Genomic DNA, 12868 nt, shown 5'->3' with positions numbered 1-12868 from the left:
GGAAATTGTCTATGCCATGAAGCTACAAGATGTGCAGCACCCGAAACTACGGATACTGGAAGCCTGTACTAGCATTTCTCCTGCGGTGTTGCTATCAGTGGGTGAAGAGTGGGAGAAGAGGGTTGCATTGACAATCCAACACAATGGGCAGCACATTGAACACATTTTATAAGTGGTCAGAAACTTGTAAACAACTCATGAAAGAATAAAGTTGTTAAAACCAAGCACATCATTGTTTTTCTTGTGAAATTCCCAATAAGTTTGATGTGTCACATGACCCTCTTCCTATTGAAAAAACAAAAGTTGGATTCAAAATGGCCGACTTAAAAATGGCCGCCATGGTCACCAACCATCTTGAAAAGTTCCCCCCCCCTCACATATACTAATGTACCACAAACAGGAAGTTAATATCACCAACCTTTCCCATTTTATTAAGGTGTATCCATATAAATAGCCCACCCTGTAGTTGGAACAAATTCGTAACCACGGTTCCATAGTCTATCTAAAGAAGGCATCCTGTCTGTGTTGTATGCTATTGCTCTTTCACATTTGAAGGATTGGTTAAGAAAGGAGACAAGTTCTTCAATTAATGGGGATGTCAGTGATTTCCAATGCCTTGTTATTATCAATTTAGCAAGAACTAGTACTTTACGTATTGTTAGTCTTGTGTTCGGGGGATATTGGTTTATTTCTAAGAGAAGTATGGCAGTAGAGGGATTGAGAGCCCATGTCTTATTTGTGTTTGAATGAGTGCTACCTCCTTCCAATAATCTTGCAGTCTTGGGCATGAATAGGTAATAGGGTGCCTATATGATTGCAGGAGCTCCAACACAATTGTGAAGATGTAGGGAATATTGAATGTAGTCATGATGGAGTCATATACCATCGAAGACATGACTTAATTGCTGCTTCCAGGTGGGAGATGCAAGGTAAGGCCCTGCGAGCCCAGCTAAAAGAACGGAACCAATTCCCCTTGAGGGATTGTAAAAAATTTGTAATTTGTAGCAATTTGTGAAAATCCTCTCTCGGGAGAGAGAAAATGTCTCTAAGTCTCTCAAAAGTGCCCATTGTCTGTCCATCATATAGCTGGTGTATAAAATGTAAACCCCCAGTGATCCATTGTAAAAGTTGTAATTCTGGTATAGCTAATTGTAAGAGTTGTATGGGGGAATGATGTGGGTATGTGGTTTAAGGAGATCCTGCAGTAGAATGGAGAGTAGACCAATATTTCAAACCGGTCGTGGTTAAGGGAGTTAAATTTGATGGGATCCCAAGTCCCCATGCATGTAGGAACAAAAGGGATGTAAGGGAAATTCCTTTGCAGTAGTGCTGTTCCAGTTGTATCCAAGGTATGGTGAGATCTGGCGTTTTGAAGGCTTGTAATTGGGACGTTATCGTAGTTATGTAGTATTTTTTTAAGGGCAGGCACTCCCAATCCCCCTCAGTCTCTGTGTATGGTGAGTAGCTTAAAGGATACTCTGTCTTGCTCCTTTCCATATAAAAGTGGAAAGAATAGACTGTTTGCTGAAAAAAGTATAATGGGATGTCAATGGGTTGCTACCTAAAGAGGTACAAGAGTAAAGGTAAAGTAATCATTTTATATGAGGCCATTCTAGCTAACCATGATGTTTCTACTTGACACATATTTTTTTATTCTTTTTTTGTACTCAACAAGGAATGGAAGATAATTTGTTGAAAATAATTTAGAGCAAGAGGATGGAATTTTAATGCCCAAATAAGAGACATAGTTTTCCTGCCAGTCTAAGGGGTATTGTTTTTTCAGGGTGTTGGTCAGTTGTATGTTTAAGTTGATAGGCAGAATTTGAGATTTTGTGGTGGTCAGTTTGTAAAAGGATATTTTACTAAAGGCATCTAATACATGCATCGCACCAGCCAGGGACTGCTCTGGATTGGTCAGTGTCAGGAGAACATAATTCGCATATAATGAGACGGTAGGAGTCTTCGGACCAACTTGTACATCTGTGATGTCCGTTTGGGATCTCAAAGATTCAGCCAATGGTTCGATGCACAGTACAAAAATAAGAGGAGAAAGGGGACAGCCCTGGTGGGTGCCATTCGAAATAGAAAACCTAGTAGATAGAGTGCCATTTGAGACTACTTTCTCCAGGGGCAGAATATAAAGCTTTGATTGCTCCAAGTATGGGTCCTTCCAACCCCATCTTGCGGAGTACCGAGAAAGTGAAGGGCCAGTAAATGCGGTCGAACGCCTTCTCAGCGTCAAGGGATAAAAGCACCACTGAAGTTTTGTTATGGTCTAGGTGGTGAAGTAGGCCCACTACTCTACGGGTATTTTCATAAGCCTGTGTGTTGCGTATAAAACCCACTTGGTCTGGATTAACGAAGGACATCATCAAGGGTGCTAGCCTGCTAGCCAATAATTTAGCATAGAGTTTAAGATCTAAATTTAGAAGAGATATGGGTCTAAAGTTGCTTAGTCTATCTGGGTGTTTCCCTGTTTTTGAGGACATGGCCCAATTTGATAAAAGAGCCACGAATGACTGCTTTGTGAGCGTTCCATAAAGTCATGTCGCTAACCTCTCCAGTGGAGTTCAAGGTAAAGTTAAGTATTAAGGTCTGATTCAATTTTATCTTTGTATTTAGGATGTTTCAGTAAGAATTCGTTACAACGCCAAAGGAAGGGTTTTGTCACAGCCGAATCCTCCTCAATTTCAAGGGTGATAGCGGCATGATCAGACCATCGAAATTGTTCAATGGTGGAGGATCTAACCGAATCCAACAGTGCTCTATGTACCAGTGTAAGATCAATTCTAGAATAACCATTAGGAACAACAGAATGGAAAGTATAATCTCTTTCACTAGCGTGTAAGATTCTCCAAGTATCAAAGAGATCCTCTCGGTGTAGGAGGTGATTCAGACATATAGGGCGTCTTTTAGAATTATCGGAGATGTCAATGTCTAAATCTGGTACTGCCTTAAAGTCTCCGGTAATTATGAGTTAACCTTGTTTATGTTTCTGGATCCTGTGGAACACTGTCTTGAGAAAACGCAATTGTCTGTAGTGTGTTTAAGGAAGCAATAGTGTAGACCTTATTGTTAATGGAACAGATTAAGATAACATATCTTCCCATGGGATCGCTAAAAGTTTCTTGTAGCTGAAATGCAACGGAGTTTTTAATAGCAATTATTACGCCCCTAGATTTGTTGGTAAAGTGGGAATGGTAGATGTGGGGGAAATCTCTATGGTGAATGCGAAATGTGTCAGACTGAACTAAATGTGTTTCTTGGACACACAAAATATCACATGCCAAATTTTTTGCCTTGGCCCAAATATATGAACGCTTTTGACAGAGGTTTAAGCCATTAGCATTAATTGAGAGTACCTTCAAGACCATGGTGTAGTTTGTGGTAGCTTCGTATACACATCATATCCCACAGAGGGTGGCACATGGACTTTGGCTGTTGTAGTTCACGTAAGGCTACTGTAGACACTGGGTGTCTAGGAGAGAAGGATAGAAAAGAGGGGGAGAAACAATCAACAACAATGTCAAACTGTTCCACATAGTGAGTGGAGTATAATAGAAGTTCAGGAAATCACAATGAATCTCATTCATCATAGGCAGAAATGGGGGTTGAGAGTCCATTGACCTCGGATCATGTATAATCGACATGAGCACTTGATGGAGCTCAGCGGTGGTTCCTGCGTTGTTTCCCTGCAATGTTCTAATCAGAGTTAATTCTGGTTGGGGAAGATGAGTTTGCAGAGGAACTAGGTAAATCTACTGACATGCTCCAGGACTTGAGGATGTCGATACCTTAAGATGTGGAACGGATAAGTTGAACTGAGTCCCCTCTTTGAATAATGAGACGAGTGGGAAAGCCCCATTTGTATAGGATTTTCTTTTTTCTTAACGCCATAGTGATGGGATCTAGACTTCTCCGAAGTTGCAGTGTAGCAGCTGAGAGGCCAGCGTATATTGAAACCATGCAAAACTTTTCCGGGGTTCCCTTTTTGTCTTGGAACTTTTGCATCAATACGTCTTTCACATGAAAGAAGTGGACGCGCGCTAGTACGTCCCTAGGGATAAAATGTTTAGGTAGTGGCACTCTGTGTACTCTATCCAGTAGAAGGTCATGAGATGAAAATCGAGCATAAGTAGCATATTTTTCAAAGTAAGTTCCGTTACTGGAGGCAGGTAATGAGGTGATGAGGTCCACTTTTGGAGAAGAAACTGCATGTTCAGGTTGAGCATCTACTTCTCTTGGTGCTTCAGGGTCCATTCTAGGACTTTGTTTAAGAGGACTAAAGGAGGCAGGGGAAGTTGTAGCGGATGTGGTTGTAGTAAAGCGATTTTGTGGAGAATTAGCTTTTGGAGGGCTAAGTCTAGCTGGTTGCAAGCCCAGGAACAGGTTCCTAGAGGACCTATCTGGAGAGGGAGGTAATGAGGTACTGCGTCTTAGGCCAAGTTGGCAAAAGATGACTGAATTAGTTGAGGCTGTAAGGATGAAAACCTGGTGGAATGACCAGAGTGGGGAGTAGAATAAAAGTTCGGTTAGTTTCTTTGGTCTGTTAGAGGGTTTGTTTCGGCGTCTGGAGGCAATTCTGAGAGCTTGTAGGAAACCGTGATGCACAGGTATAGGATATAGTCCCTTACAATTGTGGTAGGTCCGTATAGTAAAATTTATTCTCCAGTAGTATGGTGGGTATTGGAGAGTATTAGAGAAGCTCACAAAAGTCACATCAAGGTATACATGGTTCAGCTAGTAGGAATAGTGAGGTGGCTGATGAATAATACTGAAGATCCGAGTTATTGCTAGAATAGATTAAATCCAAAAGGATAGTGGGTAGCAAAGTCGATTAGCAGGCTTTGTAGTAGTGGCAAAGAGACCCTGGTATATGTGGTAAGTTAGTGTCGTAGTCCCTTACGTCTATATTATGGCAAATAATGAGGTATATAGGAGGATCACATAAATATGTTCATAAGCAGATATTCTCTCAGCCTATAAAGAAACGAGGAGCACCAGAAGGTGGCACCAGAGAGCTATGTATTGCACCTTAATATAAGTTAATGAGGAGATCCGATTATAACAGTTATTGTTTGCAGGGAGAGATGAGATGTTGTGTAAGTATCCCAGTTGTTGGTCTATATAGTAGTAATGAAAGTCTCGGACAGTTTGACAAATTAATAGTATAGCTCTTTACTCCTTCTTTGTTATTTTGTATTGGAGTATTCAATGACCCTTTGAGTGGAGGCTGTATCAGATTACAGAGTGATTTATAGCACCAGGAGGTGGCACCAGAGAGCTATTTGCTGTGTTTCAATGCAAGTGAATGAAATTAGGAGGATGAAGATAAAATGGTTGCTTAATAAGCAATAGTGTGGTAGAGTAAAAAGTCCCAGCTCTGTGTCTTGCAGCTGTAGGGAAAAATTTGAGCCGACACGGTGCAGAGCAGGTTTCCCCTGCAATAGTTGTGCTATGCAAGAGCCGTGGAGTTTGAAGATACAGTTCAATTATTTTCAGTTGTGGGGTCAGTATAAAATGTCCGACACATGCACAAGAAGATGTGCCAGGGGGTCCAGGAGTGCTAAATATATTGTGCATTATAACTTTAGCAAGTCCCGTGTAGTCATTTCAGGGCTAGTAGTAAGTTGTGCAAGGACGTTTGTGAGCCCGGCTTTATCCTTGTGGCAGCAAGGGTTAACAGCTCCCTCTGCTCAGCTACCTCTGCTCAGCTCCCTCTGCTCAGCGTCCTCCTCAGCCCAGATAATGGCCCCCAGGATTTAGCTGCAGCCCAGGAGGTGACCGTGGGAGGTAAATAGTCGCAATGGGTACCTTAGTGTGGCGGCCATAGTTCGGGAGTTCGGTCTCCGCTGGTTTTCAGTTCCCAGGCTCCGGTGTAGATATGCTGCGCACTGCGGAGCACGCCAAGCCTCTCTTAAGATGGCACGGGTGGGAACAGTGCTTGCGTGGCGGAGCTTCTAACTCCGTATTCAGTGGGAGGACTGGCCGGAAAAGCTGTCTAGGGATGCTCCGGTGGTGGCTCCTCTGCAGGGTTCCGTCCAAGTTGTCCCAGTTTTAATGCGGGGAGATGTCGCTAATCATCGCTGAATGCAGGTTCACAGAGGAGAGAGCTAGGCATACATCTTCTCTCCTCGGTAGCAGGCAATGCCCCCCCCCCCTCTTTTATATTTTCATCCACAGATTAGCATGAGGGCTTGTTTTTTGCGCGACCAGTTGTCCTTTGCATTGACATCACTCATTTTACCATAAAATGTATGGCACAACCCAAAAAATACTATTTGTGAGGGGGGGAAATTGACAAGAAAACCGCAATTTTGCAAAATTTGGAAGGTTTCATTTTCATGCTGTTCACTTAACGGTGAAATAGACATGTTTTCTTTATTCTGTGGATCAATAGGATTACAATGATACCCATGATTACATACTTTTCTATTATTATACCGCTTTTTAACCAAATTTGTGTGTTTAAAATCCCTCTATTTTGCTGACCTATAACTTTTTCATTTTTCCGTATAAGCGGCGGTATGAGGGCTCTTTTTTTTTTTTTTGGTGCCGTGAGCTGTAATTTTTTTAATGCATTTTTTGCATATATAAAACTTTTAATAAATTTATCAATTTTTTGGGTAATAATAAAATGTTATAAAAAAAAGCTGCAATTTTGGATTTTTTTTTTAATGTTCACGCTGTTCGCTGTATGGGATAATTAACATTATATTTTAATAGTTTGGATATTTACGCACTCAGCGATACCAAATATGTTTATAAAAAAAAATGTTTTGACTTTTTGGGGGAAAATGGGGAAAAACTGACAATTAAAATTTTTATTGGGGGAGGGGATTTTTCACATTTTTATTTTTTTATTTTTTTTATTTTTACACTTTAATAGTCCCCATAGAGGACTATGTATAGCAATCATTTGATTTCTAATACTGTTCAGTGCTAGGCATAGGGCATAGCACTGATCAGTGTTATCGGCTATCTTCTGTTCTGGTCTGCTCGATCTCAGACCAGAGCAGAAGATGCTGGGAGACTGACAGAGGCAGGTGAGGGGAACTTCGTCCGCCATTGCAGATGATTGGATCGCCGTGACAGTGCTGCGGGCGATCCGATCGTCCACATTAAGTGCCGTACTTCTGCAGATGCCGTGATCTGTATTGATCACGGCATCTGAGGGGTTAAAAGCAGACATCTGCGCGATTCCCGGGAATCCCACATAGCTTTTATGAGGGGAGAACTAATCTCTATGATGACTTTCTTAAAAAAAAAAAAAAAAAAAGAGAGAAAAAACTCTTTGACCTAATTTCTCAGATTGAGTTGTTAGAATGCATACACAAACAATTGCTAGCAGACACCCATGCTGAAGAGCACTCCCAACTTGGGGTATGTTCACACTGCGGAATCTCCGCTTGCGGAATTCCGCTAGCGGAGATTCAGTCAGGCGGCCGCCGCTGAAAATACTTCGGCGTTAGGACCGCGGGGCACTGAGCTGTCACCATTGATGGCTATGCAGTACTCACGGAATTCCTCGCAAATAACTAACGTGCTTTCTTTGCGCGGAACAATTTCAGCGGCTGAATTGGCAGCTGCTGAAATTCCGCAGTGTGAATGTACCCTTAGAGCTGAAGTTAAAAACCTTTTAAACCTCCAATCCGTGAAGAATTATCTCTCATCCCAATTTAAGCATTATGCACATGGTGACAAAACAGCTAAACTCATGCTGGCCCAAATTAAACTAAGGAAAGATAAAACATTCATCGCCTCCATGCATACTGCTGATGGACATCTAGTAAAAGCCAGCACCAAAATAGCAACAGCCTTTCATTCCTACTACTCCTCTTCATATAATTTGAATGTAACAACAACCTCAGAGGACAAAAACAAGATAGATTCCCTAACTCAAGAATTCCTAACATCAATTAATCTACCACAAATCACACCAACACAAGCAGAAAAGCTTTGCACTCCCTTTAGTAATTTAGCAATACTAAAAGCACTCCAATCTATGCCAAAATACAAATGCCACTGGCCAGACGGGTAACCACCACTACTACCTCACTTTTAAAGATTATTTAAAGTGATTATTAAATCATTATTAGGTGTCCCTTTCTCTCCACAGTTCTTAAATGGCCAATATTTCTATCATTCCAAAGGAGGACACAGCTCTGACTTACTGTAGCAACTACAGACCAATATCGCTACTTAATCTTGATCTGAGTCTTTTTGCTAAACTCTTAGCTTCAAGACTCAAGACTCTTATGCCCAGTCTGATAAACCCTGACAAAGTGGGTTTTATACTACAGGGAAGGAAAAGATAACACTTACAGGCTTCAGAACTTGATACAGCATGCATGCTTCAAAAGGAAAAACTGGTCCTTCGTACAGACACAGAAAAAGCTTTCGATAGTGTCTTTTGGGATTACATGAAAGCAGCACTGCTTAAATATAGTTTTCACTTGCAGTTTATCAATGACATTCTCGCATTGCCCAGTACGCCCACTGTTGAGTTGGGAGTTAATGGGATATTCTCTAAGGCGTTCTCCATCTCTAATGGTACGCGCCAGGGATGCCCCCTTTTACTGGGGCCAGCATGAGTTTTTTGTGCTAACTCTTTTTGTGCTAACTCTTGAGACCCTATTACAAAAAATCTGAGAAACATTGTCTATGAAAGGAATTACGTGTAGAGGAAGGGATCATAAATTGCTGGCTTATGCAGACGATGTAATATTTTTCGTAACAAACCCACAGCATACTTTGCCACAGATCAAAGACTTCTTTGATAAATTTGGTCATATATCAAATTTTTTTTATTAATGAGAATAAATCCCTTGTATTAAATATCTCTCTTATAGAGGTGGAGAGGAGCATTATTCCAGAGAATCACACTGATTGGTCAAAAAAAAAAAAATGAAATACCTAAACATTTCCCCAAACCTAAGCAAAATATATGAATTAAACTGTACCCCATTAGTCAAAAAAAATCACCAATACCATATCTTCATGGAATGTCCCCCTTTTCTTGTGGATAGGCAGGAAAAAACCTTATACACTGCTCAAAATAAAATAAAGGAAACACTTAAACAACACAATGTAACTCCAAGTCAATCACACTGTCCACTCAGGAAGGAACACTGATAGACAATCAATTTCACATGCTGTTGTGCAAATGGAACAGACAACAGTTGGAAATGATAGGCAATTAGCAAGACACCCCCAATAAAGGAGTGGTTCTGCAGGTAGTGACCACAGACCAATTTTCAGTTCCTATACTTCCTGGCTGATGCTTTGGTCACTTTTAAATGCTGGCGGTGCTTTCACTCCAGTGGTAGCATGAGTCTACAACCCACACAAGTGGATCCCCCTCATTAGACAGGCAGTGTTCCCCCACATTAGGCAGGCAGTGTTCCCCCACATTATGTAGGTCAGTGATCTTCAACCTGCGGACATCCATATGTTGCAACATCTGGAGGTCCACAGGTTGAAGACCACTGATGTAGGCAGTGTTCCCCCACAGACATACAGCCTCCAGCCATATGCAGTGTATGGCTGGAGGCTGTATGCCTGTGTACTGCCCACTTCAGTGCTCCGACCACTGCTCCAGCTATGTCAGTAGGTCTTGGACCAGTGGTCAGAGCACCGAAGATGACGTGCCACTGGTCACTTACCAAGCTGGCCAGCGCGCGTCTTCCTCCTTCTCTATTCTCCGGTCCTCGGCACCTTCGTTTCCATGGGCGCACGCACGGCTACAGGACGGGCAAACACCGGCTCTGCTTGGGGCCCCGGGCGACGGCCGGAGCCAGGTGAGTGGACCTCTGGCCGCCATGCTGGATGATCGGATCACCACGGCAGCGCTGCGGCCGATCCGATCATCCATTTAAAGTACCGCACTGCCGCAGATGCCGTGATCTGTATTGATCACGGCATCTGAGAGGTTAATGGCGGACATCCCAGCGATCGCGGATGTCAGCCATTACGGACGGGTCCCCGGAACCTGCTCTGTATGATGTGAGCACCGTTCCGATGCTTGCGGTCATACACAGGACGTAAATGTACATCCTGGTGTGCAAAGTACCGCCAAAACAGGTCGTTAAGGGGTTAAATATGTCCTTCCCCAGTCCCAGCATCCCCATTTTTAGTACTAACCTTTAGTGTGGCACAGTATATCCGCCTTAGAAAATCCAGATATATAACATCCACAGCTTCACCCTGGTCCTATGTATAACTGACCTCCTCATAGAAGCTAATCAGATTAGTCTGACATGACCAATCCAGCATAAACCCATGTTGGTGCTGTGTCAGAAGGTTATTTTCATTAATATATTCCAGAATAACAAATCTCAGAAAACCCTCAAAAATCTTACCCACTTACAGGCCTAGTTCCCAGGGTCCCTTTTTGACCACTTTTTGAATGTTGGTACCACATTTGCTAAGCGACAGTCCTATGGAACAATCCCTGTGATTATAGAATCTTTAAATATAAGGAGTAAGGGTCTGTCTAGCACAGTATTTAATTCTTGCGGAACCCAGAGAGTGACTTAGTCAGCAGGCTCTCGTGAGACTGACTATGTCAGAAGGAAGCTTTGTTCTGCAGCAAAGTAAGTTATATATGACACCCGCCCCGTAAGCCCACCCATACCTCAACACATTATAATTATGCACGCCCATCTGATGAATTCAGGAATCTGTCAGCTGGAAATAAAACACAGCATAACTGTGAAACTTGGGGCAGAACAACCCCCCCGTAAACCGTAAAAAGGTTTGTGATCAGCCCCCCCAAGGAATCTAAACATACCAGTACATAATGATTTTAGAAATGACCACAGGTTCTCTTAAATAGTTTTATTTCTGAAATTTTTTAAATGTCCATAATTATAAGATGTTTTCCTTTTTTACAGGGAAAGCCAAGACCACAAGTTAATTGGACTAAAAATGGACAACCTCTAGATCCCAAACAAGCAAACGTTAGGAACAGTGAAAGTGACACCATTCTTTTTGTCCGTAAAGCTGAGAGAAAAGATTCAGGAGTTTATGAACTCACTGTACAAATTGATGACTTAGAAGATAAAGCAAAGATTGACATAAAAATTGCAGGTAATTTTTTATGAGAAAAGAACCTGATTTAACTACTTTTGGACTTCCCTGGTGGTCTTGGGTAATGGAGAGGATAATGCCAACTCTACAATGATCAAGGCAGTGAATGCCAGCTTTTCAGGTCATCTTAATCAAAACCTCTTAAAGGGGTACTCCACTGGAAAAATCTTAAACCAATTGCTGCCAGAAAGTTAAACAGATTTGTAAATGACTTCTATTTAAAAATCTTAATCCTTCCAGTACTTATCAGCTGCTGTATGCTCCAGAGAAAGTTATATTTTTTTAAAATTTGTTTTCATAATTGACCACAGTGCTCTCTGCTGACACCTCTGTCTGTGTCAGGAACTGTCCAATGCAGAAGAAGTTTGCTATGGGGATTTGCTCCTGCTCTTGACAGTTCCTGAGACAGACAGAGGTGTCAGCAGAGAGCACTGTGGTCAGACAGAAAAAAAAATTCAAAAAGAAAAGAAATTCCTCTGGAGCATACAACAGCTGATAAGTTCTGGAAGTATTAAGATTTGTAAATAGGAGCCATTTACAAATCTGTTTAACTTTCTGGCACCAGTTGATAAAAAAAAAAAAAGTTTTCCAGCAGAGTACCCCTTTAAACTATTTTTTCTACTGGGGCCTCACCCAAAAGACCAAAGTGATTTGTGGGCCTCAACATCTTTTGGTGGAAGTCCATGCAAAAATGAAAAATATTGCTCTGTCTACCTTTTATTTGTCTACTAAACTCTGTAAAATATTAAGTACAGAATGGGCTGATTACATTGCTAAACTAGAGATTGTTGTAGCCAGGGAAAGAACTATGCAGCTTATAGCACTTTCGTGAAAATTGCCCCACCAGCAACTAGGGGGTGCCACATAGTTGAAGCACTGGTAAAAACCAAAAACAGGGCCGCCTTCAGGGGGGTACAACCCATACTCTGGAAAGGGGTCCAGAGCCCCAGGGGGCCCAGCTGGCCCCAGACTTTTTTTTGTGTGTGTCAGTGAGTGACTGTCACTCACTGACCACTGGGGGCCCACCACTATACACCGAGTGATTGACTGACTACAGTACATACAGTCAATCTGTCACACACACACTGACACAAAAGCAGCAGCATGCTCTGCATAGATCCGGGCCAGCAGCCGCTGTGTCTTTAACCCCTTAAGGACCAAGGACGTATGAGTACGTCCATGGTCCCGCTCCTGTGATATAACGCGGGGTCCCACGGTGACCCCGCATCATATCACGGCGGACCCGGCGTCATAGTGAAGCCGGGACCCGCCGCTAAAAGCTGAGCCACGCGGCTAAAAGTGAAAGTAAAAGTGCCCGGCTAGCTCAGGGAGCTGTTCGAGATCGCTGCGGTATAATCGCGGCATCCCGAACAGCTGTACTACAGGAGGAAGGTCTCTAACCTTCCTTCCTGCAGTCCGATCGCCGATTGAATGCTTCAAGCCTGAGATCCAGGCTTGAGCAATCAATCGCCGAAAACACTGATCATTGCATTTCTATGGAGATGCATTGAACAGTGTTAAAGATCAGTAAATGCAATGTTATAGCCCCCTATGGGGTCTATAATATTGCAAAAGAAAAGTGTAAAAAAATCATTAAAGGGGTAGTCCAGTGGTGAAAAACTTATCCCCTATCCTAAGGATAGGGGATAAGTTTGAGATCGCGGGGGGTCCGACTGCTGGGGCCCCCCGCGATCTCTCTGTATGGGGCCCCGGCTCCCCGGCCAGATAGCGGGTGTCGACCCCCGCACGAAGCGACGGACGACACGCCCCCTCAATA

The 12868-nt window shown here is 42.6% G+C and overlaps 1 protein-coding gene across 3 annotated transcripts in view; it reads left to right on the top strand.

The window, feature by feature from the left end:
- Positions 1–12868, top strand: part of LOC130356315 (myosin-binding protein H-like) — a 229518-nt gene that overhangs the window by 117594 nt on the left and 99056 nt on the right. For all 3 annotated transcript variants that reach the window (XM_056557634.1, XM_056557636.1, XM_056557635.1), the window contains exon 5: positions 10896–11091. In XM_056557634.1, the coding sequence (XP_056413609.1) occupies positions 10896–11091 (196 nt within the window). The remainder of the gene's footprint in view (positions 1–10895; positions 11092–12868) is intronic.

The sequence above is a fragment of the Hyla sarda genome, chromosome 2 (genome assembly GCF_029499605.1).
Source record: "Hyla sarda isolate aHylSar1 chromosome 2, aHylSar1.hap1, whole genome shotgun sequence".
Taxonomy (NCBI): domain Eukaryota; kingdom Metazoa; phylum Chordata; class Amphibia; order Anura; family Hylidae; genus Hyla; species Hyla sarda.
The sequence above is the reverse complement of the archived record's forward strand: the minus strand, read 5'-3'. Positions and strand labels throughout refer to the sequence as shown.